General features: G+C 39.7%; 1 protein-coding gene across 2 annotated transcripts in view; it reads left to right on the top strand.

The window, feature by feature from the left end:
• The window catches only part of RAP1GDS1 (Rap1 GTPase-GDP dissociation stimulator 1), a 102,726-nt gene extending 79,337 nt beyond the window's left edge, over positions 1 to 23,389 (top strand). For both annotated transcript variants that reach the window (XM_082316572.1, XM_082316571.1), the window contains 10 exons: positions 5,760 to 5,888; positions 8,316 to 8,441; positions 10,867 to 11,010; positions 11,283 to 11,414; positions 11,823 to 11,957; positions 13,553 to 13,678; positions 14,673 to 14,812; positions 17,439 to 17,565; positions 18,847 to 18,975; positions 22,775 to 23,389. In XM_082316572.1, coding sequence (XP_082172698.1) covers positions 5,760 to 5,888; positions 8,316 to 8,441; positions 10,867 to 11,010; positions 11,283 to 11,414; positions 11,823 to 11,957; positions 13,553 to 13,678; positions 14,673 to 14,812; positions 17,439 to 17,565; positions 18,847 to 18,975; positions 22,775 to 22,902 — 1,316 coding nt within the window. In that variant the 3' untranslated portion in view covers positions 22,903 to 23,389. The remainder of the gene's footprint in view (positions 1 to 5,759; positions 5,889 to 8,315; positions 8,442 to 10,866; positions 11,011 to 11,282; positions 11,415 to 11,822; positions 11,958 to 13,552; positions 13,679 to 14,672; positions 14,813 to 17,438; positions 17,566 to 18,846; positions 18,976 to 22,774) is intronic.
• The last annotated feature ends 1,282 nt before the right edge of the window (positions 23,390 to 24,671 follow it).

Genomic DNA, 24,671 nt, shown 5'->3' with positions numbered 1-24,671 from the left:
GCTGACCTGTTAAACATGAAAATTCAGATTGTCCTGAGAGTTAATTGTGCTTGCACATTAGCGAATACCATTTTCAGGATATACTTGCAAAGGCTTGATCCCATGTTACTTACGAAGAAGATCAACGCTGCATTGGTTTTGCTGAAGGAGGAGGAGTACGGGATTGCAGCCTAGAGTCCCAGATTGCTTTGTCAGTTATGGAAACAAATTGGACAAAAATAAAAGAAAAAAGTATTGGTAATGTAAGAAGGAAGTGTTTCAGTCTTTGAAATAGCACTTCTGCCTTCCCTTTCCTTGTTTCTGTAATCTTTTCCTGCTTAGCATGCTATGTTACAAAATTACAGGTGGGGACTTTGAAGATTTCTTTACTGCTTTTAATGACTTGCACTCTTTTAAGTTGCACTAGCTATCCAGATAAGGACGATTACAGCACATTTGGTTCTTAGTTACATCTAATTATCTGTGAACACCCTAATATTTTCTAATCCTTAGCATTTTATGAGCAAAGAGTATATAAATTGTCTTATTTGATTCTAAACAGTTCGTCATTCCCAGTCAACTAATTGCCCTCTTTTTCCAATAGCTACTACTTTATTTTAATAGCTATCAACTACCTTATTTTTTAACATGATAGACTAATTCTTGAGTACTTCAAGTTTTTGAATTAGCATAGGGATTTATCACACATGAGTTTTACAAAAATGGCAACTAAAGAGCAGTTACGAGTAATATTTTCTTTTTCTAAACAGAGCAAATTAATGGAGCATTCTTGTGTCTCATCCCAATCCTCGACACTCGGCTTGCAATTTTAACTCCATTCATAACACTGTTGTCTAAGCTTTAAAACTAAGATTCCTTTTACAAGGTTCTTGTGCCATCCGCTTGTGTTCCGGAATTATTTTTGCCTGCTGTCTCTCAGTTCTTCCTTTGCCTCCTTGGTACCTTATCATTTCATTAGTCGCTACAATGTTAACAGAACAAACTCAGCTTTGGCATCTCTTGCAGTTCTTTTAAGCTGATAAAAAAGAAGTGTCAATTTTTAATTGTGTTGCTAGAAATTGGAGGGTTTTTCTGATGGGATGCATCCCTTTGCCTTCAGCCCAGATTATCTTGACCCTCTCTGTCATAATGGTATTTTACTACCCAAATTCAGTCAGACACAAATAGCTCATCCCTGCTTTCCATTATTAGTTCTTAAAATGCCAAGTTGCAGGTGTGGCTAGGAATGAAACAAATGGGTCACGCGTTTGTGAATGTTTTTGCTCATAGCTTAATCCCAAAAGAAGCAAGTCTTGACAAAAACCTATAATAATTCTTTCTTTGTCAAGCTATGCAAACTTTATTTGGGGTACAGAGCACCCATGCTTAAAGCTGCTGTTTTGGCACCTTTCAGTGGGTTCAGTACGTTGTTGTGCTTCTCCCATTCTGAAGACTGTTATCATTACTTTATAGTCTCTGTGTAGCTATGAATCTGCTTAAGAGCAAGAGGCAAAGCAGGCTTGGATAGAGTGAAAAACTAATAACTCATCTAATAAAACCAATAATCATATGCAAACACTCACGTAAAAGAGTTAGTGACACGAGTAGTTATTCTGCAGATCTCATATTCCTGTGAGCCAAGACTATTTACAAGTTAATGGGATCAGTCTATAAGGTAGCTAATTGTCTCTTGAGATTTATAAAACAAACCATGAAAGCATTTTTAAAGAAATGCAGAAACTATGGAAGAACTAGGCCAATTGGCTTATTAGGTAGTCAAACTGGAGATCAGAAGTTAAGTGGATATAGTATGCATGTGTTAAAGTATACACATATTTATATATGGGCATATATATGTAGATAAAAATAATCATGTTTATAGATTGCTTCCTCATCTCATTTCACGTTAAACTTCAGTCTGTCAAGGCTGTCTTTCCTTCAGTGCCTTTGTAAAATGTAACATTCTGATGTTAAATCATACAACTGCCAAGCCTTTCTTATTCTCACAAAACTCTTAGCGACTGGAATGAATGCTGGGGACTGATTTGCACTGTTTACCATCTGCAGAAGCTATGTAAATACACAAGAAATGAAAGGGAGATTTATGACACCATTATTATGGTCTAACAGCAATATTTCAGTAATGCTTCCTTCTAAGACTTACCTTTGTTAATTTTCATGCTTGCCGTGGTTTTTGTTTCATTTACATCACAGCTAAAGATGTCTAGCATGCTTTCAAGACCTAAATGTACAAATGCAAAGTAACCTAAAGCATGTAAAAGCAGATAAAAAGTATGTTTCTTATGACAGCAAGATAATCAATACAATCACTTATATGATGATTTAACATAGATGTGGGGACTGCAAGCAGGTTTCTCTAGCGTACGAAATTATGCCACCCATTTGTACAAAACAAATTTTCCTTTAGCATTATAATCATGGTTACTGATGAAACACAAAATGACTAGTTGTTTTCTGAAATTCTGTCCAAAATCATGAACTAGCCTAAATCAGCATTTTAAACTCAAATGCCCCCAATAAAGTTCTCAATTTGGGATATTCTCCCCAGATCTTACTTTTTGGAGTTTCCATGTGTGTCACCGAAGGACATGGAGCCATTGAAATTCAAGTTTTAGGTAGGTAATTCTTTGTGCTGGCGCATGTATTGATTGCCTTTTATCTGCCTGTATATGCATCTGTACAGCATCACTGTCAGTGCTTTTCACCCCAAGAGAACACAGAGGTGTCTTACTAGTGCAACGTGTGATAGCAGTGTAAAATTTGAGGGAATTTCTTTTGTGGCTTTAAGTCATAAACTTCAAAGAGGCATTCAGTGCCTCCTGCTCACTATGCATAAAGTTCTGCTTAGGGAACTGGTAGGACTGCTGTTTCACCCTGAGACACGATGTTGCCTGGCTTCCTGGCTCACTTTAGTCCTGTGTCAGGCAACTGCTTGTAGGATGGATACGTGTCCCCCGAATTTGTCTCCTGCTCTAGTAGGGCCTTAACACTTCCTGCAATGGAAGGCTGCCATACACAGTTATTCCAAGGTACCCAGTCCGCGGTCTTTCACAGGAGAGCCTGAGAACTGCTGCCAGTCCCTTCAGCTAAGACTGAACCACTTAGATGTTTTTAATTTCTCCGAACGGAAAAGTGCTGTAGGTCTCCATACCAGTGAGAAGCCTAATACTTTTAAACCTCTTAATAGACTTTGCTCTTGTATTTGCTAGAGAAAGAGCCTCCTATTGGTGGTAATGACAGATGTAAATGACAAGTTCAGAATTTGTATGGCAAGCCCAGGCTTAAGCATAAACATAGCAAGTAGCTGCTGGCAGCCTTTTATTTTCAAAGGTTTTGCCTCCTATGCAGCTTTGCGACTCACAGGGTTGTCCTGTCTGGCAGAGGAGAAAATTTATCCTTTTGCTTACTGCAGTTAAGGCGTCAATATTTACCTTATTGGCAATTCTTGTAATCCTGTTCCTACTACTGTAGACCATTCCTGTGCTCAGGTGCCATCCTTCTACTCCAGGGACATGAGAGTGGTATGGAGTCAGGTATAATACCCGGCTTCTGACCCAGTACAATTGTTCTTTCTTGGTATATTTTCTTTTTCCTTTTTTCCTACTTGGGAATTCTAGAGGCCCTTTAATCAGTGCACTCCATGCCCTCTTGAACAACAATATATCCTTCTATTTGGCTCTTAAGATTCCTGTTTCCTTTCAAAGATAGATATGATTTCCCTTTTTCCACTCGTCTTCTCTGCACTTTTTATATATTTTGTATTAAGAAAGGGACAGCAGAAAAAAAACCCTGCTCAAAATAGAGTTTATGTTTCTGATGTCAGAACACTTTACCAAATGAAGCCCATAGAAATTAATTGTCTCTTTGTCCATTACAGTTGGATAAAGTGATTTTTAGAGTGACTGAAGGCATAGTCTAGTAACAAAGCAATTTCTTTCCACATAATTTTCTATGGCATTTGTGGTTTGTGTCTTTGTTCTCCTGCTCTCCGTGACTACCATTTTTCCTTCAGAATTTTTAAGTGTCTGCAGGGGACAATCACAAACCAAGGACAAAAACAGATTATTTACCAGTAACTTGAGTTCTCCTACACAATCATTTTCTCCTCAGAACCATTCCAGCTCCCTCCCTCCCCAATTTTCCTATTCAGAGATAGATTTTTACAGTCAGTTTGGAATGAAGTAGGAGGGTATAGTAGTGACTCACACATCTGCCGGAGATAAAATGGCATTCAATGCATGCGCTAGTACAATTTGTACTTACCTGAAATTTGACAACTTCAACAGCTCTTTGATGTCTGACATGGCGTTCTCATAAATTTCTCTAAAGACCATGAACCTGTGGAAGAGGTAACACCCCCCACCCTCCCACCCCCCCAAAAAAAGGAAATTCAGTTACTGGTAAGTAATACAGTTTTATTAAAGATGTCAAGCCATAAGGATTCCTGCTTATCCCTAATAACCTGTAATAACCATGCCGTTTACTCACTTAGTGTACCAAATTGATAATTATTATAAAAGTATTTTACACTGAATATAAACACAATAAACATTCCAGAATCTTTTCGTAATTTTTATTATATGAAAGTTTCAAACACACTTGGCAGAATCTTGAAGGCAAAGAGTTTCCCAAGAGCATGAGATGATACTAAATTTGCTAGACTTAAGTTGTGCTATGTTTTTATCTCCCTGTAAAAATCTGCAATTTTTATGGCTCTGACTCCACAGATATAAAAACTCCAACTGGTTTCAGTTGCTCAGAATGCATTCCTTTAAAAAAAAAAAAAAAAAAAAAAAAAAAGGATTCCCCTGCAGGTCTTGACCCAAAGCTAAATGAAGTAATAACAATTGTCTTGAATACACTGGGCTTTGGATCCTTGTCTTTTGAGTCTGTAACATTTAAACGTAAAGTGCTTAGAAACAAAAGGAAAAAAGATGCGTAGGAAAATTACTAAACAACATCTGATGTGTTCATGTCTGCTTCATTCTACTCAACTGTGAAACAATGTTTTTCTTCTTTGCTATGTTATAGGTAAAATGTGTAAGAGAAAATATCGTTATAAATAATCCTTTAAAACAATCATGTTTCTGCCTAACCATCAAAGCATCTTTCTATTTGCAGACATCTAGGAGCAATAACTTTCTTACTTGTAAATACTATAAACTTTCATCCTATGCAAGAAATTATCAGAATGGCTTCTAAGGACTTTTCTTAAACCTTCCATTTTTTTGTCTTTATTAAACTTCTTTTTTCTCAAGCTCCTCATAATCTACATTGTGACTTCCTGTGTTTATAAAACTTTTCATGTTTATTTCGGTGCCAGTTTATATTCATTCTAATTTTAATTTTCCAGTTTTGATCTTTAAGGGAAAACAGTATATAGGAACATGCTGTCAGATAAATAATTATTTCGCTGACTTAGTTTTGTTTGATTTCAGTCAGCTAGTCTCAGTGAGCTCAGAATCAAACCCAACATGTATCAGGAACCTGATAACCACAAAATTATCAGTAGCTGCGTAATCCACTATACCCTATGACCATATCAGGAGGGAGTGTTTCTGGGAATACGTCCCATTGCCAGGGGCAGGGGGAATTATCTCAAGTCTGGCCCAGATCCTAGTGTAGAAGAGTAGAGGAGACAGACATTTTAATGCTGCTTAGCCTAGAACTTGCTTTGTGTGAAAAACGCTTTGTTTGGTTTGAAGAATAGTACTACAAACAGAAATGCTAACTCGCTGTTGTACTTTCTTTTTGTGTAGATACCCTGCAGTCACAGCTTATCAATATGGGTGTTATTCCTACATTAGTGAAATTGTTGGGTATTCATTGCCAAAATGCAGCTCTGACAGAGATGTGCCTTGTTGCATTTGGCAATTTAGCAGAACTTGGTAAGTCCACAATATTAATCTCAAATTTACATCCAGTTTTCGTAAAGTTAAGTCTTAAGACTAACAAAAGCCTTGCACTGATGCTTGTTCCATTCCTTTTGGTACATTCAAAATTTAAAGCAAGCAATTTCTGCTTATTGTCTCTAAAATATATAGTTGTCTTTTTCTTCCCCTTCAGTAACTGAAATTTATTTGGGTACTTAGTACAACCTTATGTTTTATGTTAACATTCTTCAATGCAACTAAGCACATTTTAAATCATCTAAACAGTATTTCCTGAGTGCTGCTACTTACTGTGAATTATTTATTAATAATATAAATAATGTATCCTGGTATAGCTCCACAAAGTTATATCAGGATTAAATTTGGCTCATGGAAATCGCTGAATGAAACTGAGACAGGCACAGTTCATAAATCTGCCTATACAATATCCTTTTAGGTGTAGAGTTTTAACGTGTTCTAGACTAAATACTTGCACGTATAAATCACAAATACTACTAAGCTGTAGATGCTATTTTTAGCAAGTTTAGTTACAACTTAATTTAAATTGAAGCTTGTGGTCCTGCTTTGATCCAATGTCTTTGCAGGTGGATTAGTTTTCATTGGAATTCCACAAAGTGTAAACCAACAGGTTGTTAGGGCCCGTGTTTTATTATCACTTGTGGTTTACATTGCTGTTCTTCTTTTGCTAACCTATTCAGTGAAATTTCAGTCTTATGAGGTTTTTTGCACTGTAGTACAAGAATACAGCAGTTACGATATCATCCTGTATTTCTAAGAAAATTCAGCAGTTCAAAATATGAAAAATATATCTGTGAGTTTGTACTATTTGGTGGCCTGAAGTTATTCACAACTGTCCTAAGTTCATAGATTTCAAGGCCAGAGAGAATATCATGTTATCTAGTGTAGTCTGATCACACGCATAATACCTTTACTTAAAGCAGACAAGTCTACTTCACAAAACAACAGAAAGAGCCATCAAAACAGCACTAAAGAAATGAGTAGATCAGAGATCTTCAAGATGGGCATCATGTATTGTGTCTGCACAGCAGAAAGTATAATACAACTTGTATACTGGAAATTCTAGTGCTAAAGTGCAACTAAAACCATAAGGATATTAAATAGAATAAATGGTATCTTGACTGAGAACTACATTTCCTTTCCCTCTTTGGAAAGATCCAGCGTTGTCCAGTTGAGTAATAAGAACCACGGGAAAAAAGCTTAACAGCAGCTGCTTCCCTTCCTGTTCCCATACGCTGAAAAGATGCTCGTCCTTTAAGATTGGCACAAAATTAATTTAGCTTGTAATACTTTAATCTCCCTTAAGCAATAGCGTAGTCAATCACATTGTAACTGTAATATTTTATTTTTGCCTCGTAACTTCAGGGAATTTTATTGTCAGGTTGTCATTTTTCATCACTTAAGAGACAACTGCATTCCACAGATCCCTTCAGAAGCATTATATGAAACTCTGATTCTGTATCAAAGCAGGGCAAAAACCCAATAAAGAGAGTGATGGTTCTGCTTTTAAAAATACTGGAAAGGTCAAAAATCCACTTAGAATGAGCTAAGCAGTCATGCATATTGAGAGAAAACAACAATGGGATGTGCACAAAAGGGTCTAGGTCTGCAGTTCATGCTTTTCCCCAGTCCTTGGGGTCAATTTTACATTAAAATAATCCCTAACCATCCATTAGAGCAGTAGCAAAGGTGCTGGAAGGTTTTCTAACTACAGATGGCCCCCAGGAGGTGGCAACTGGAGAATGCAGAACACCAGCCCTGCCACCCGCATCCCCTGCGGTACGGCCAGTGAGGAGGAGTAAGATACAGGTAATGGAGTAAGAGATGCTTTTGTTGAATCTACATTTGAAGAACCATTATCTGCTGGCTAACCTCCTGGTAGCGAGCTAGCCCATCTGTAAAGCTGCTCTATGCTATCTGTGCAGTATGAAATGGCCTTGCAACAGCCATGCACAGATTCCAAAGGAAATGTCACCATCATGAAACCTTGTAAATATTAAAGCGTTCAGTATGACTCTGCATCTCTCCCATAGAAAATGCGGTATATAATCTGTTAGTCTTCCTGTTAAGCTGAGGAGAATCAAAGACTTAATATATATTTTTGTAATGTTACTGTTTCTATAGCTACCTTTACATTCTGTTGGGCAGAAATAGCCCCAACAGCCTTGATTGTATGTTTATATATTTTTAACAGCCTTAATCATAATTAATTCAGGTCAGTACATTTATCAAAGTGTTAGACATTTTTCTTTTCATTTAGTGACAAGCACGAGTCTATTGTTCTTGTCTGTGAAGAGCACTGTTAGTCATCTTACTGAATAAACCTGGTAATAAAGAGAAAAAAATAGTCCTACCTTTTGATGTGGTTTGTTTACTTGATACTGAATTTTTTCTTTTGCTTCACAGAGTCAAGTAAAGAGCAGTTTGCCTACACAAACGTTGCTGAAGAGCTTGTGAAACTGTTCAAGAAGCAAATAGAGCATGACAAAAAAGAGATGATTTTTGAAGTTTTGGCTCCCCTAGCAGAAAATGGTGAGAATTTGACTTTTTTTTCCTGTACCATTTTTCATTCATTCCTTTATATGTATTTTCATATATTGGTGTTGTCTTCAGGGACTAAATGCAGAGTAACCGTAAACTTCATTTAGAAGCCGCCAGGGTTGATCCTTGTGACGGCAGTTTCACAGGACGTGAATAGTCTTAATTGTCTGAGCATATGACAGGAGCCAACAAATTGTTGATTCCAATTCCACCTCTGATTCACTCTGTATATGGTTATGTTATATTTTATTTCCCTGTACCTGCAGTGGGAATATCAAAAGCTGCTTTTTAGAGGGCATTACAATATCTGTCTGCAAAACGCTGGCTCAAGCGCTCCTAGTCCGCTACAGCACCAGGACATCAGTCATTATGTCATTTCCTGGGATCACAGAAGCACTAGCAGTTCCATTTCCTATGGACATATTTTTGCAAGGGGCATGCTAATTGCAGAGCTAAGAGCTGGTCGCTCTCTCCCTACTGTTCATTGAGAGATCACATAAATTTAATTTGGGTGTTTGGTGGTGTATATTATGGTAGCCCCAGGAGACTTGAGTTTCATTCACTGCTCAAGCCAGAGGGGGAAGCGATGTGTGCCCCATCACCCCTCGGGGATGCTCCTCCCAAATGAGTTCTGGGTGGTTTGTATAACCTACCATCTGCCCTGAAGGGAAAGGGGGAAATGAGTTAACAGCTGGAGCTGGGCTGAAGTGGGAGGCAGTTCTGAGTATGGAAGACATCACAGTATTTGATGGCTCTATAACCTTGTTTTAATCACCTCAGCATTAAAGCTCGTTTAATTGGAATAAATTATTAGATAGAATTCTAAACTCTAAAGATTTAGGTTTTATCCTACTCTGTTGTACACAAACACTCTGTGTCTGTTTTACATAGTATAAATCACGATGAATTTTGACTTCAATTTAAAAATTTTTGTCTTTTAAGTGATTAAAAATTTTAAGTGATTAAAAAACAGGATTCCTTTTTTCAGTTCTAAAAAGTGATTAAAAATTTTAAGTGATTAAAAAACAGGATTCCTTTTTTCAGTTCTAAAAATGCACACTTTGCCAAAATATATTCATTTATTACATAATAACTAACAAGTTGCTCTAAGATAGTTCCATCCTTGGAGACTGACACAGAATTGGGTCCAACCTTTTGCGAGTTTGACATATTTCAGTTCAAATGCTTAATTTTTCTTAGACTACGTTTTATAGTCGCGATAAAATTTGATAAGTTTACTGCTGCTGAACATAACTCAGGTGCTTGCATGTTATGAGGCAGCCAGCTGAACTCTTCCACCGTGGATTCAAGGCATACTTAAATGAGTTCACTGTGCTGGTACAGTTTAGGTGCTTTTGATTGTAGATAATTAGCAGTAGGGCACCAGGCAAAAACATGTAAATGAAGCATTTGCAGAGTCCAGATTTTGGTGGTTGGGGTTTTTTGAGGGTTTAGTTTTGTTTTGTTGTTAAGGACACTGGTGTAGCAATTTCTGTTTCAAATCACAGCACACCTGCAACCTGGTATTCTGTAACTAAGGGAACTCCCTATTTTTTAAAGTACCTCAGAGCAATAGTACCTATTTAAAAAAATCCTAACTGGATATTTTGCATTCCCTAACGAAGTTCATGAGAAGGTCGGCCACTTGTAGAGGAACAATGAATTTCACTCAGGCAAAAAGCCTAGTGACAGCAGGAACCTGAGAGTCGGTCACATCCTTCACCGGAGGTAGAACACTTCTCACCCAACTGTCACTTGTAAACTATATGAATAAAATATTTCCAAAGCTTCGGCCTTTAAAAATATTTTAACTTAGGTTAAACTCCTTATTGTTAAAACACCATTTCATGCAGAAAGCTAAAAGAAATACATTTGTTTGCACATTCCTGCAGAGGTTTGTGACTGCACTTTCTAAAATCAGCATGCATAATGCGTGATTGCTTGCTATGAGATTTCATCAAAAAGTTCTCTATTTTATACTTGCATGTCTCCGTGAAGGCAGTAGCTCTTCTGTACATGAAACAGAAGATGAAACCCTAAGTTTGTTCAGCAACGCAGTCGAAAGTCTTTGGAAAGCCCAAACACAGCACAGTTCTTAGGAGTCTGCCGCGTGATGACTGAGATGCCAGAAGTTTGCTGTAGAGAAATATCCTCATTTTTGAGAAGTGAAGAGCACCTCCATACTGCTTCAGCATACAGTTGTGCTCTAAAGGCAGTCCAGAGCCTGGGGAGCACCTGGTAGATGAATAAAAACAGAAGTTGGCCCTGAGAATTTAAAATTTTAAAATTGCTGTTTTATCTACACAAGCTGTCAGTGAAACCATTGACATCACTACTTCTTTTCACAGTCTGTCCTGTGTGTATGTACGATAGATGTATTTAAAAACATGATTCTGACTCCTATACTATTCTTCAGATGTCATTAAACTGCAGCTGGTTGAAGCAGGCTTGGTGGAGTGCTTACTTGAGATTGTCCAGAAGACTGTGGACAGTGACAAAGAAGATGATATTGCAGAGCTTAAAACAGCTTCTGATCTTATGGTTTTATTATTGCTTGGAGGTAAGTACACTGTGTCACCACTTTCTGCAAAGCAACAGCAGATACCTGTAATGCCATTTGGCTGCTGAATTTTACTACTTATTAACTTTCTAAATAACCTAGAGGACCTGCTACCTGCCAGTTAACATTTGATGGGTCAGATTTTGTCTCTCATCCCATTGCAGGACTGGATTAATTGTAGTGAAGCCAGCAGAGCTTCACAGGTATAGAGAGAAGAATTTTCCCTAACAAACAAGCTTTGGCTTGCTGACTGTCTCTGCTTTTTACCCCAGATGAATCCATGCAAAAGTTGTTTGAAGGAGGAAAAGGCAGCGTGTTCCAAAGAGTACTTTCATGGATTCCTTCCAATAGCCATCAGCTGCAGCTTGCAGGAGCATTGGCTATTGCAAATTTTGCCAGAAATGGTAAGCATATGCCATAATAGCTTATGTTATTTTATCTGGGCCCTTCTATCACGCTCTGTTTGTACAGCTATAAACAAAAACTGCATGTCGCAGTAAAGCTGGTATTGAGCTACACAGCAACATCAGTAGTTTTATACTTTACAATCCTGAAAAGCATTAAACCTACTTTAAAAAATACTGTTTGACATTTGTAGAGAGGTATCGAGGATTTCCGCCTTCTTCAGTGTTTCTGATATCACTCTTCTAAATTTGTCATGAGCACTACAACTCCCATTGATGATGGTGGTCAAATTCTCAACAAGAAAATCTAGAAAGGAGCAAGAAATAACCCTTCTATTCTTAAAAAGCTCTTGTAAAAATCTTAGTAATAATCTTCCATTCACAAGTGACTTGTCTCATCTCGCGCAGACGGAAACTGCATCCATATGGTGGATAATGGCATAGTTCAAAAGCTGATGGATCTGCTAGACAGACATGTGGAGGACGGAAATGTAACTGTACAGCACGCTGCACTGAGTGCTCTCAGAAACCTGGCTATTCCTGGTAAGCCTCACTTTGCATTGCTAATTACCCAACGGTGAAATTCTCTTCTCCCACTGCCCCCCCCAGGGGATGAGGGTGGGAGAACTGACTGACAGTCCTAGACGCAGGTCAGACTGCTGCTTTTCATTCAGGCCCATCATCGCTTTTGTGTCTTTTGCACAGCAGGTGCGACCAGCAGTTTTAAATACACGACAGGCCTCTTGACCATCCTCTGCCACTTCCATCCCACAGTATCATTCCCCCCCAAGGACAGGGCAGCTTTGTAATAGGCAGGGAGCTGAGGAGGCCTCAGATACGATTTCTCAATCCTTTCTGCCCAGGGCACTGCATTTTTTTTTTATTTGTTTGTTTCATTTGGGATCTCTCTCACAGCTGAGGGACCCCACCAGAGAGCAGTGCCCACTTTGTTGAAACACTGCGTCCTACTGTAACTTCCTCAGGCTTTAGCAATTTACAAATTAGAGCTGGAGGTAGACTGTTAGAATAGCCAACTTATCGCAATTAGTTACTGTTTGTAGGCAACGAACTGAATGCTAATTTTGTCATTTTTAATAACTTAATTTGCATGAGTTTTGTTTACCCAAGCATAAAAGGCAGAGCACATGCACGTAAAAACAAAGCAAGTCTGTAATACTTGTGTATGCTTTCTTGTACCAAGCCAAAAATAAGTCTTTCATCCATTTAACCTTATTTTACTATTTTCAGTTTTGACAAACAATAACTGTCTAAAAAATGATCACACATACATAACTAAACCCATGCAGCTTTAGTGGCACAGCATTTGCTTACCTTTCGCAGGTGAGTTATTCTATTAACTTCCATCAGTCAGCAAGCTTCCCCGGAGCCTATGCTCAAGGATGTCTGCCAGACACCTGCATAAGATTTAATGTATATTGTTAGAGAAAAATGAGCAAGTAATAAGCGGCCTCAGTAATAAACTGCTCGTTAAACACTACTTTGAATATGAAATAAGTACTTTTTTCCAAAGTACAATATTGGACCAAGTTTGCACCTTACATGTATTTCAGAGAGCTCCATGAAAGTGGAGAACTTAGACTAGTGGAGGGGGTGAAATAGAGTTTGGGGGCCAATACAAGGACTACAGGTTCCAGACATGTCAGGCCACAGTGTTGTTTGTATAAAGTATTGGAACTGGGTAAGAGGTTATTCTGCTAATTAGGTGCTTTAGTTCCTTTGCCTATGTATGTGAGACAGAGGAGTGTTGTTGGGAATCAGAGAAGTTTCCTCATATTTTGGGGTGCAAGTACTAGCCTGGGCTTCTGCTTCATGCATTTTGTGGAAGATGCCTTTCCCAGACCAAGGGGAAAAGTCTAGCCTTCAGCTTATGTTCAGGCTGAACACTGGAAATTAGACATGCACACTAGGAAAAAGCACTTAATTTCACACCTGTGTCTTAGCAACCACGACATTTTTCCACAATGCAGCATTGTCAGCACACACTCATTTTTCCTGAAGTCTGTGCTCACAAGCTATTTTTCAAACGGTATCTGAAAATTTGCTTCAAGAATGTCTTAGAAATAAACTGCCTCTTCCAGAAATGTTCTTGAGATCATTCCTGTTCTTTATTCATGCAGTTGTAAATAAGGCTAAGATGCTATCAGCTGGTGTTGCAGAAGCTGTATTGAAATTTCTCAGATCGGAGATGCCCCCTGTTCAATTCAAGCTGCTGGGAACATTAAGAATGTTAATAGATGCACAAGGTAAAAATAAACTGTTCTCTATGTTAAGTGATTCTCTTTGGTTCAGTCTGTGATATGCTGCCAAGATTCTTACAAGAGGGAAGCAGAGGTTTTTTTCAAATTTTATTCCTGAAGTCTTGGAATAAATCTAATACATATGCAAAGGGAGAGGAATGTGGGTTGATTTTTTTTCAGAACTCCTAAATTGACTACCAGGGACCCTCGGAATAGGTGTCAAATGCTTATTTACTTTTGTACTTCAGAAGTCTCCTACACTGTCACATTACAAGTATGTACTGAGGCGTGAGTGTTTGAAGCTACCACTCGGGTTTTGCTGTTCACTTACTGCATTTCCTCGCTGTACCTAGCTCCTTGGAACAGACTAATGCCCTTGTTAATTGATAAACTACAACTTCAAAATGAACAGGCATCTTTCAGTTTAACAGCTCGTTCCAGCATCAGGATTGGAAACATCAGAAGTCTGCTAAAAACCAAACGTAGTTAATGAGATAAATTAGCCAAGTATTTATTTTTGACCCAGTCCTGCAGATTTTTTCAAAAGATTCATTCTAGTTCTAGCAAAGCTATTAGATATGAAGTAGAAATTCATTGAAGAAATTTATGTGACTTGCAGTCTATAAAACCTAATCTAACTGACCACAATGCTCCCTTTCTGGCAGCGGTCCCTTCTGGTTTTAAATTTTTGAGCTAGCTCACCTGGGAGTGTGACATCACTTATCTTTTCCCTACTGTTAATCAATGCACAAGCCCCATTAACTGGGCTGATATAAATTGTTTTCAAAAACTGGATTATGAATGTTTTTCTGTATTTTGTTTCCATTTTGACTGGCTTTACTTGCTTCCATGCAACCTAGACATTTCCCGCTGCTATAGTGCAAGCTAGTGAAGTTCTACTTAACAAACTCCTTCTAGTTAGTAACTTTTCAGCTTTCTAGCACTTGCTTAAAAAAAGTGACAACTTTTTTGTTGTGTTGTTGGCTCTGGCATCGTGTAGCAGAAGCAGCTGAACAGCTGGGCAAAAATGTAAAACTGGTGGAACGACTGGTGGAGTGGTGTGAAGCCAAGGATCACGCAGGTGTGATGGGAGAGTCCAACAGACTACTTTCTGCACTTATACGACACAGCAAATCAAAAGTAAGTTAGTGGTGAACAAGGTCAGCTTGTAAGAACTAAGAGTTACCTCTGCACTTGGTATTGGTAGCCGAGGCCTCCAGTATGTAATCCTTCTAGAGAGCCGGGGTGGTAAATTCATGTATTGCATCTCCTCTGGCTCTGGGACCTGCCAGTCAGACGCAAGCAACAGGCTTAAATGCTCACTGGAACTATGTAGTTAAAAAAAAATTGAAATAAAGCAAAACAATTTCAGAGCGGCAGGCCAGTTGAAGGAACACTGTTAGGATTCACGTGGCTAAGTCTTGACTCATTTTTATTTGTGTTGTATCCTGTAGAAGTTCAGCATGCCATATTTTCTACACTTTAAGAATGCTATATACGAAGAATCATTGCACTCAATTGTTATGATCTTGCTATGCGTTTATATAAAATTCAGATCCAGAAATAGTCTGTCTCCCTACTCTTCATATAGCGTATTTCAGAGTTTTAAGATTCTAACGGATCATTAGAAATGATCATTTATTCAAATTCTAACAGAAGCTTCCTTGTACATGGCAAAAGATATGATATTAAGAGAAACTGTGGGACGGATGAGTTCTGTCCCTCCCATCACCTTCGCACCAACCAAATACCTTTACATAAGCAGTCCAAGCCCACAGTCCTTGCTCAGGAGAGTGAGTATAGGGCAAACACAGCCTTAGAAGGGACAAAAGCTCTTCCTCTGGCAACAAGCTGTTTCAGGCTCAGACTTCATTTAGTGTGTTCGCTGATATGAACACAGGCTGCATGACTGAGCTTAAATAGCAAGTGTGATTTGGACAATTCAAGACTTTAACAGTGACCTCTTCGTTCATGCATGCCATTTGCAAAGTGAAAAACATATTGTGGACCTGATCTATGCTGAGCCTCTCCAAAAAACACATCAACAGGACTTAAGAGATTTAACTCTTTGCTCATTTCTAATATTACTGTCTCTAATGCCCATTCTCCATTTTATTTTCAGCCTCTAAAACTGATCGGGTTTCATTATTTCTGAGTTCTCATTTTTTCTGCACCCTCCCCACACAGTCCACAAGATGCATGCCTAGATGCCATACGCCACCACAGATGCGAGTTCTTATCAATACTCTCTACAGGAAAACAGAATTCAGTCCTAAATACAGAGACATTTTTTATGGTATCAAATAGATATTAATACAGAAGTTAGCAGAATTATCACAGATGAACTTTTGTGTGGTTTATGTACTCACAGAGGAAACTTCACTGGAAGAGGAAAACAGAGTTGGAGGGTGGGCTTTTTTAATGATTTTACTGCCCTCTAGGTTTGAATATGAGTACAACTGTATGGTTCTTTACAGCACATTAGATTTAAATTTGGTTTTTAATTTTAAAGGATTTGGGGTAATATTTACAAAGGTGACAGTAGTTTAGAAAACGTATGTCTCATTCTAAAAAATGGAATAGGTACTTGCGAGTTAAGCCACGCTAGCACCACACCTGACTGCTGTCATCTCTTCGATCTATTTGGTACTGCCTTTTAGAGGGTGATGTTCACCTACAAAATAAAAAATTTTGATGTCAAAAGTGCTGATTGATTCCCAAGGTTTACATAGCCAAAATTCCACACCAATTCAAATAGAAATTAGCAGTTCCCAGATGATTCCATGAAGTCTCAAAACTGTTTTGGAGTTCCACCAGAAAAATCACAAATAATAAAACACATCATTGCAAGTAAGGAAAAATACAAAAATACTTACATGCCTGCACACATTATATTGTTAAAAAAAAAAAAAAGGTTTTAAATGTGAAATTCTTCTTGAGTCATTAGGCTATGACTTGTGCCACAAGCATCTTCAATATGATTATCTAAAAATATTTCAGTTTTCAAGGATTGTGATCATATTGTGTCTGTTTCCTTGCATAAAGGACGTCACTGCATAGCCTGTGCAAGCGCTGGAACAGAAATCATTCTAAACACGTGTATCAGTTAATGAGTTTTGGCTTGTGACTGGAGCTGGAAAGGGATGTGTGCTTTAAATGGAAATTCAACACATCATTGATTAAAAATTTAAATCAGATTCTTATTTCAAGAAATAACTACTATTTCAAAACTTTGTGCATCCACAGAGCAAATGCAAAAATAATAAAAACCAAACCATATATCTTTGATATGGATATGGATGTCAATAACCATTGATAACTTTATTAAAACTATATTCTTGGGTCTGCTTATCCCACATATATGGTCCGATGGGTGCTTTTGATGTGCTGCTCTGAACGTCACAACATAAAGAAGGGAAAACTAATCGTCTTTGAACAGCAGCGGAGTTCAAACATAACTCATGGATGGCACACCGTGAGAACCTGAGTTACACAGTATAACCTGGAAAAGAGTTAGTTACCTGTATCTTAACTTTATCATGTGGTTAACTGGCTTGGTTTAACAGGTCGTATCTTATAATTGCAGAGCAATAGCAGGTAATTTAGAGGGCCACATGTATGTATGTTTATGTATAGAGTGATTATATGTGCATAAAGCCAACGAGTATCCTTACCCAACGATAACATGGTATCCATGACAATTTCATTATTTAATACCATTTGTATGCAACGCAGAATTTTTTCATTTCTATGTTATTTATTTTAGGATGTAATTAGGACCATTGTACAGAGTGGTGGCATCAAGCATTTAGTAACCATGGCAACCAGTGAACATGTAATAATGCAAAATGAAGCTCTCGTTGCGCTGGCATTAATAGCGGCTTTAGAGTTAGGTGAGTACTCTGGTGGTTAACTCTACTGGTTTTCTTTCCAGTCTGTGCCCAAAAGAAGCGGTAGAGGGGGAGTTGCGCGAGTTTCTTTTGCAACGTAGAAAAGCCTCCTCCTTGCACCTGCCCTTCAGTAGCATGGAAATACGCGACGGCTCGTGCAGACATAGGCAGGCAATGAGGTTATGCAGAAAACTGGAGTTTTCTGGTAATACGGTGTCTGCTCCATCATTCTGGTAGGTGATCACATGATCTAGAAAGGCCCTTGAACATAACTTTCAGATGTTGGGTAAAACCCAAATGGCTAACAGTTAAGAAAATCATATTTTAAAGTGGAGACTATATGACCTGACTACATGCCTACACTGGAATGGTTAATCCCCTTCTGAGAGGGCTTATCAAAGTAAAGCTTTCACCTACCTAATTAGTGAGAGCTAGAGAATACACACATACGAAGGCAGAGATGATTACATGTCTTGACCTGCCTTTGTAGTACCTCAGCTTACCAAACAAAAAGGTAAATGCCCAACAGAGGGTTTATTTATCCTATTTGCTTGCTTATTAACTAAGGTAACAAACTAAACAAGGAACATTACATATTTTTGCTCTTGCTTTCATCTCTTGCCATCGTGTACTAGAGGAATGCTATGTTCAACTTCCAAATTGCTGCCAATGCATCAGGGAATTGTTTTAATTAAAAGGAAAAAGGTTCCTATTCACACATGTCATCTAACTCTTCTTTGTCTTGTCTTCAGACATGTAAAAGGTTTTGAGCCTGAATCCAGTATATAATGTTTCTTAGAAAACTACAGAGGAAATAACTCACACTCTGATCTTGAAAAGTTTTTCACAGCCTTTACAACGGACCCTGAGTTCCCTCTATCATGGATTCAAGAACTACACCATCTGTGTTTACTCAGACAAAATTTCCAAAAGCAAATTCAGGCAATGGAAGTCTTGAAAGCTGAAATATTGCAGGTGTTGGCCTAAATGGCTAGAAACCCTGGTGTCTTTGCCATCAGCTCACTGCACATTTAAGATTGGATTTTATCATGAAACTCTGTGATTGTCCTTTCAAGCAGTTAGGCTGTTTTACATTTTTACAGCAAGAGCTGTGATTCCTATCATCATACCATTGATACGTGCTTCCATTTTATGCCATTGAGTTACATACCACAGCACCACTTTCACCACGGTGAGAGATCCATGCTTCGATAAATGGCTAACAGGCGGAAGCATCAAAGCAAGCGGCACTTCCAGATTTACAAATTTTCACTTGTGTTTCAGTCACTGCTGAAAAGGATCTTGAAAATGCTCAGCTTGTTCAGATTCTACACAGATTGCTCTCAGACGACCGGAGTGCTCCAGAAATAAAATACAACTCCATGGTGCTGATCTGTGCCCTTATAGGATCTGGTGAGTATTCAGGAGGGGCTGCTTTCCTGAGCTTTATGTATTTAAACTTAGTTCTCTTTTAGCCTGAACATGGAACGCACTCTGAGGCTGGTTCCCTGTTCACAATGAATGTACACAGAAGGGGTCAATTTACTGTGACGCTTTATTTATACTGTTTATTTAGTGTCAAGAAAGAGGCTGTTAACTCAGTTTTGGATGTTAACTGCAGAAATTGGACTCTGGCTTCTGCAGGATGCAGCTAGCTCAAACTTCTGACTGATGGGAAAGAAATGAAAGGCATTTAAAACCGTACAGTATCAGGCTCTCTTTGCAAATATGCAGATAACAAGAACTTTATTTTCACCTCTAGCTGCAAGTTCCCCGTAATTGATGTGTGATGGCTTTTTTTAATCGATCAACTTAGTCAAGTAAAATTGAGTGGAATTCTGCAAGGAGCCTCCTCACTTGTAGTTTTAAATTCCTACAAGGATGGCAGGAAACACATAAAGATACAGGTAATATTTGCAAGGACATACGTGCACCCACACAGTTGGACTTGATGATCTTAAGGGTCTCTTCCAACCTTAACGATTCTATGATTCTATGAAATGAGTACTTAGTACAGCACGTAGGCTATAATCCTCCTTCGGGAAGGATCCTCACACTTACCTCGCTAGGAGGAGTCCTTCCCTCTGCAGCCCTCACAGGCTCGGCCCACCAGGCGCAACTGTTGAAGGCTGCTTTGAAAGACGAGGAGGACGTGCTCTAACGCGTCAGTGCTGGACACTGTTAAGTCAAATCTCTCCGAGCTAACCCTCTGCTAAAGGTCAGACTGTTTTGAGGACAGCGTAGCAGGCTATGGTTTGATACTGCGACTTCCCACCTGCGTGTGGGCAAAGAAAAAAAACCCAACCAACCAACAAGAGCAAGGTATCGTGGCGGAATTGGATTTCCAGCTGAGGTTTCAAGAAGTGGCTATGCTTCTTTCATTCAGTTCTTAAAGAAGTATTTACTCTCTGGAAGGAGAGCAGATTTCATTCCATAAAGGTTTCCGAAATTGTATTACACACAACTAAGATGACAAAGAACTGGATTAAGTACAGAAAGGTGGAAACTCAGAGCCTGTCTGCACATGACTTGCCAAGTGTGAAACATTTGAAGACTCTCCAGAGATGAGTTTACAGCAATTCGACTGAATTGATTAAAAGTTATCATAGCTAAGTGTGCGCTGTCTCTGTAAACAAAGCTGCTTTGGGTTGTTTTTTTTTTTTTTTCCTTAAACAGAGTTCACCATGCCTACTCTAAGTGCAGCTCTGGTGACCTGTGCATCCACGCGAGTGAATGCTGTATTACTGCCATCTAAAAGGAACAAATATGTGTTTTTAGAGCAGTATATACATCTTAGTGTACACAGATTGTGTTCAAAATTTGCTAACAAGCCTCAGCTCCCAGTGAGCATTCACTTTAACATTAAGACATGTAATTTAGTTGTTACTCACAGCCTTCTTGAGCCGTTTAGTGCTTGGGATTATCCATCCATTTTAGAGCAGAAGCCTTTCTGCAGAGGTTCCCCCTCAGCCTCACTGTGATGTTCTTGCGTGTATCCCCACTGTTTCCAACTAAAATAATCACCCTCAGAAATTCTGCCTGACACTTGCATTTTCCCTTCCCTGAGTCTTGTCACCTGCAAGATGATTGACAGAGTTATTTGAAGTTAAATACCTGTCCTCTAGTCCACCAGAGTAAGGAGCAGTCTTGTCTTAGGGGTTTTTTAGGGTTACCCACCTGGCAGAGTTCAGCCTGCCACCACACCATAAGCTTTGCCTAGACGTGAGGCGTCTTGGCCTGCTCCCAGGGAGCAGACAGCACACGACTGCAGCATGCAGCTGTGAAGCTAAGGCCCAGCACTTGGCTGCCCCAGCGTCCAGCGCTGCTTCCTGATGAACAGACATGTGTAAAATCAGCGAGTACGCGCGAGCAACAACTGAGCAACCCTGGTATTAACTTCTAACCTTTTTTTTTTTTTTTTTAAACTGTTTTAACCAAGGAGGGGGGACTCAAAGAGCCAAGTCTACTCTTTACACATGAAGATACTAAACCACACATCTCTCCCAGCTCTGTTGCCTCTAACTTACTTTCACCACTGTCTCCACACCGTGAGCATTTATAATTACGTTTCCATATTCTATTGTAAACAGACCTGTGTAGCCATTTTAAAGTAACTGACCCCAGTATAGCTCCATAAAAGACTAGAAGTGGTTGCACTGGTTTAATTATTGGCAAGTTTAATTCTCCAGTGACTGCTGTTGTTACTAACCTTTGTTACAGGGTATTTGGCATCACATTGAATTTGATATTGCCAACAGCTGTGTGTTAAGCAGTAAAGAGATACATATTTATATGTGATTTTTGCCATCTGGAAGTTGCTCTTGCAACTGAATGAATGGATGGAAAGAGGGAAAAATGAGGACAACGGAAAATGGAAACCTGGAACAAAGAATCAGCAAAAGCAGAGCATTCATAGCTAGCACAGTCACTGCCGTGTGTGAGGGTCTCCAGGCTCACAGGAATCTGGATGTTAAGCAGAGTATTCAGCCACCGTAAAGCACAGTAAATTCCTGAGATTCGGTTCAGTAACACCTGCTTAGACGTGGTGTCTCAGAAGGAGGAGGAGAGCAGCAAGTGCTTACACAGCACAGCCACCCCAACGGCTTCACTGCTACCGCTCCAGACAGACAGGTTCCCAGGTGCACGGCAGTGTGAGAGTTCCCAGCTCCTACACAGCAGGGGTTAAACTGCAAGAAAACTGAAAACATGTGAAGAAGAACGTAGGTAGGAAGGGAAACAAATGGCAAAGTTTGCTATAAAAAAAAAAAAAAGTAAATGTGCAAAGCACACAGCATAGCTAATCTGAAACAGATGGTGGGGATTTCTCCCGGAAAGGGATTAGGCCCCCAGCAGCACCTGGGAAGCAAAAAAAAAAAAAAAAAAAAAAAAAAAGTATATAGGTGTTTGTTGCCAAGTAGGAGTTCAGCAGAGTGGCCTGAACAGGGCATGAAACAAAACCAACTGCTTTGGATCTCACCTGTGAGATGTCTAGAGTACAGGGCTTTGAGAAAATGCATCAGATTTTAAAAACAATTGCTCAATTTTATGGGTTGTTCCCAACCTTTCCTTAGTAATACAAAGTACAGTGCAATCCAAGATCAGAATTGTAAAACAGCATCTCACAGTTTCAAGTAAAACCTAAGTGCTGTATACGTACGCACCGCATCGAGCAACGCGCCATGTGTTGTATTTGTATTAACTTCAGAGCTGAACTGTAAATGGACACCTGACAGTGACCAAGTGAGGACACATCCATGAAAGAACCATCTCACCCGCTTCACACCCCCACACAACCAACCAGAGCTGATTTGATACAGGTGAACGAGGTAGTGAACCTTTCAAGGCAAGCTCACTTGGTCAGGCTCATTTCAGGAATAAAGCAGAAAAATATTTTCACTAAAATTACTTCCTAAGCATCTGTTTTGGAAAGCAATCCAGGTGGGTTTTCTTAACTGCTATGCAGCAGCTTCATCCTTCATCTCTACCTGAAATCTGTGGAGTCTGTGCATGTCCTGGGCCCTGGAGAATCTTCTCTCTATCCTCAAAAGCAATTCAGAAAAGTAAATAAATAAAAAGATTATGTATACACACACATCTGTGCGCTTATGTGTGTACAGGGTTCAGTGGAAAAGTTTCTCACGCTTGCCAAGCTTTTCTGTTCTCTTGCCCGTCTCATACAAAGCACCGTTTCTTTTACTATTTCTTTTTCCAGAACCTCTTCAAAAGGAAGTACAGAGCATGGCGTTTCTAGAAGTCGTATCAAAACTCCGCAGCCATGAGAACAAAACTGTTGCCCAGCAGGCCTCGCTAACAGAGCAGAGACTTGCTGTAGAAAGCTGAGGAAGGTCTTGTTTCCAGCGCATCCCATCACAGATCTCACCTTTGTCCTCCGTCCTGCTGCTGCTCCTGCTATGTTTTCCACTGTATCACTCGTGCATGCGTGTAATGTTCCCACACAAATTGATGAACTGCTGTAGGTACCCGTCCAAAAAGGTTTCTACAAATTCATAGGTGGTGTTAACATGAACCTGTCTCCACCCGTAACTGTTCTACTTGTATTCTTGTTGCTTGGGCCACATAGTAGAATGTGCATGTTGTAGTCCTATGATGACGTAGAAGTGGTACTACACAATGACTTTCCTCACGCCCCCTAACTGCGTAACAATGTACTACTAAACTAGGGACAATACAAGATGCAGCAAGTCCAGGCTAGTGTGCTGACTATAGGATTAAGAAGTAAATCTAGCTCCATTTTTGGTGCTTTGGAGATTCAGGTTTGAATGCAATGTACTGCTGCTCATCCACTGGTCTTGCCTGTTAATGTCGAACTCGTGGTACCTAGAGGTAACAAATAAAAATTTCAGTGCTCTCACTTTATCCTGTGGTTTGTCCTTTTCGTATTCAGGCGCAGAAGCCGCGCCCGCGCCACCACGCACTGGTGAGGAGCCCTTTTCATTCCTGGCTCTGGCCCCGACGCAATCACTGCCTTTCAGTTGAGCGAAGACAAAGGCGACAATTCCAACCACTTTCACCGTGTGTGCTCACACAGAGGCACTGTGTGGTTTAACAATCGCGCGTTCGAACAGGAAGACACTGTACCATCCTTATCCCATAAAGCCAGGTGGGCATGAGTGCTCTCAGGCTGGCTTGGGATGAGGTTTGTGTTTGTCGGGGGTTTTTTGTAGATGGATTTTTAAAGGCACATCTTGCAGCAACTTTTCAACAGAACCCCGTCCAGTGAGAAATGCCGCATGCAGGAGTCTTCCTTTCCCTCCTTTCCTAGGTAAAGGATTTGGGAAATTGCCAGTTCAAGCATCTTATCTCACAGCTGCTCTTCTGTAGGTTTGCAACATGCCAGCGAGCAAACCAGCAGACGACTCCTTGGCAAAGCAGGGAGCAGTTGGGATAGCAGTTCCCAGCAAGCCAGCACACGTTATTTTTGATTGTGCGATACCGTTGCCTAGCTTGGTCAAGCCCGCAATGCACAAAGATCACACGATCTGTAACGCTTCAGAGTGAAGCCAGCACTCCCAGTGCTGAAGTGCCAGCCTCAGAAGGTTCAGGCTCCTTGTTTATCAGCAGAGGAGGCAAACCCAGAGGCCAAGCACCCATGCGATCCCATGCCACCTGGCTGCAAAAACACTGCTTTTGACCTGCCCAAATTCACTTTCCAGCTCCATGAAGCTGCTGGCTATCCCGCACACACTGTGATGGGAAGATGTCAGTCAGGATGGGAAAGGGATTATGTACACAAGCTGGGTATGAAAAGAAAGTTGCCTTAAATAGTCAGTTTAAGCACCGAGATTGTACCAAAACTCAGTGGATGCCACAGGAGCATTCACACAGCAGAGATTCCACCTCCATTTAATCCAGTGCCAGAAACACACAGAAAAAGCCTCTCATACTAAACTGTGCAACAGCCTATTCTTTAAAAAACAAAACCATACAAAAGACATTTGCTAGTAATAGTGCAATAAAGGCACTAACAGAGCGTAGAGCTGTGAACACAGACCAGGACCCTGTGACATCGGGCTCCGAAGTTCTGTGTGAAGACTATTCCTTTTGACATCAGTATAAACTGCAAGTGCTCACACGGGCTGATCATAGCC

Source organism: Platalea leucorodia, assembly GCF_965183815.1.
Source record: "Platalea leucorodia genome assembly, chromosome: 6".
NCBI lineage: Eukaryota > Metazoa > Chordata > Aves > Pelecaniformes > Threskiornithidae > Platalea > Platalea leucorodia.
The sequence above is the reverse complement of the archived record's forward strand: the minus strand, read 5'-3'. Positions and strand labels throughout refer to the sequence as shown.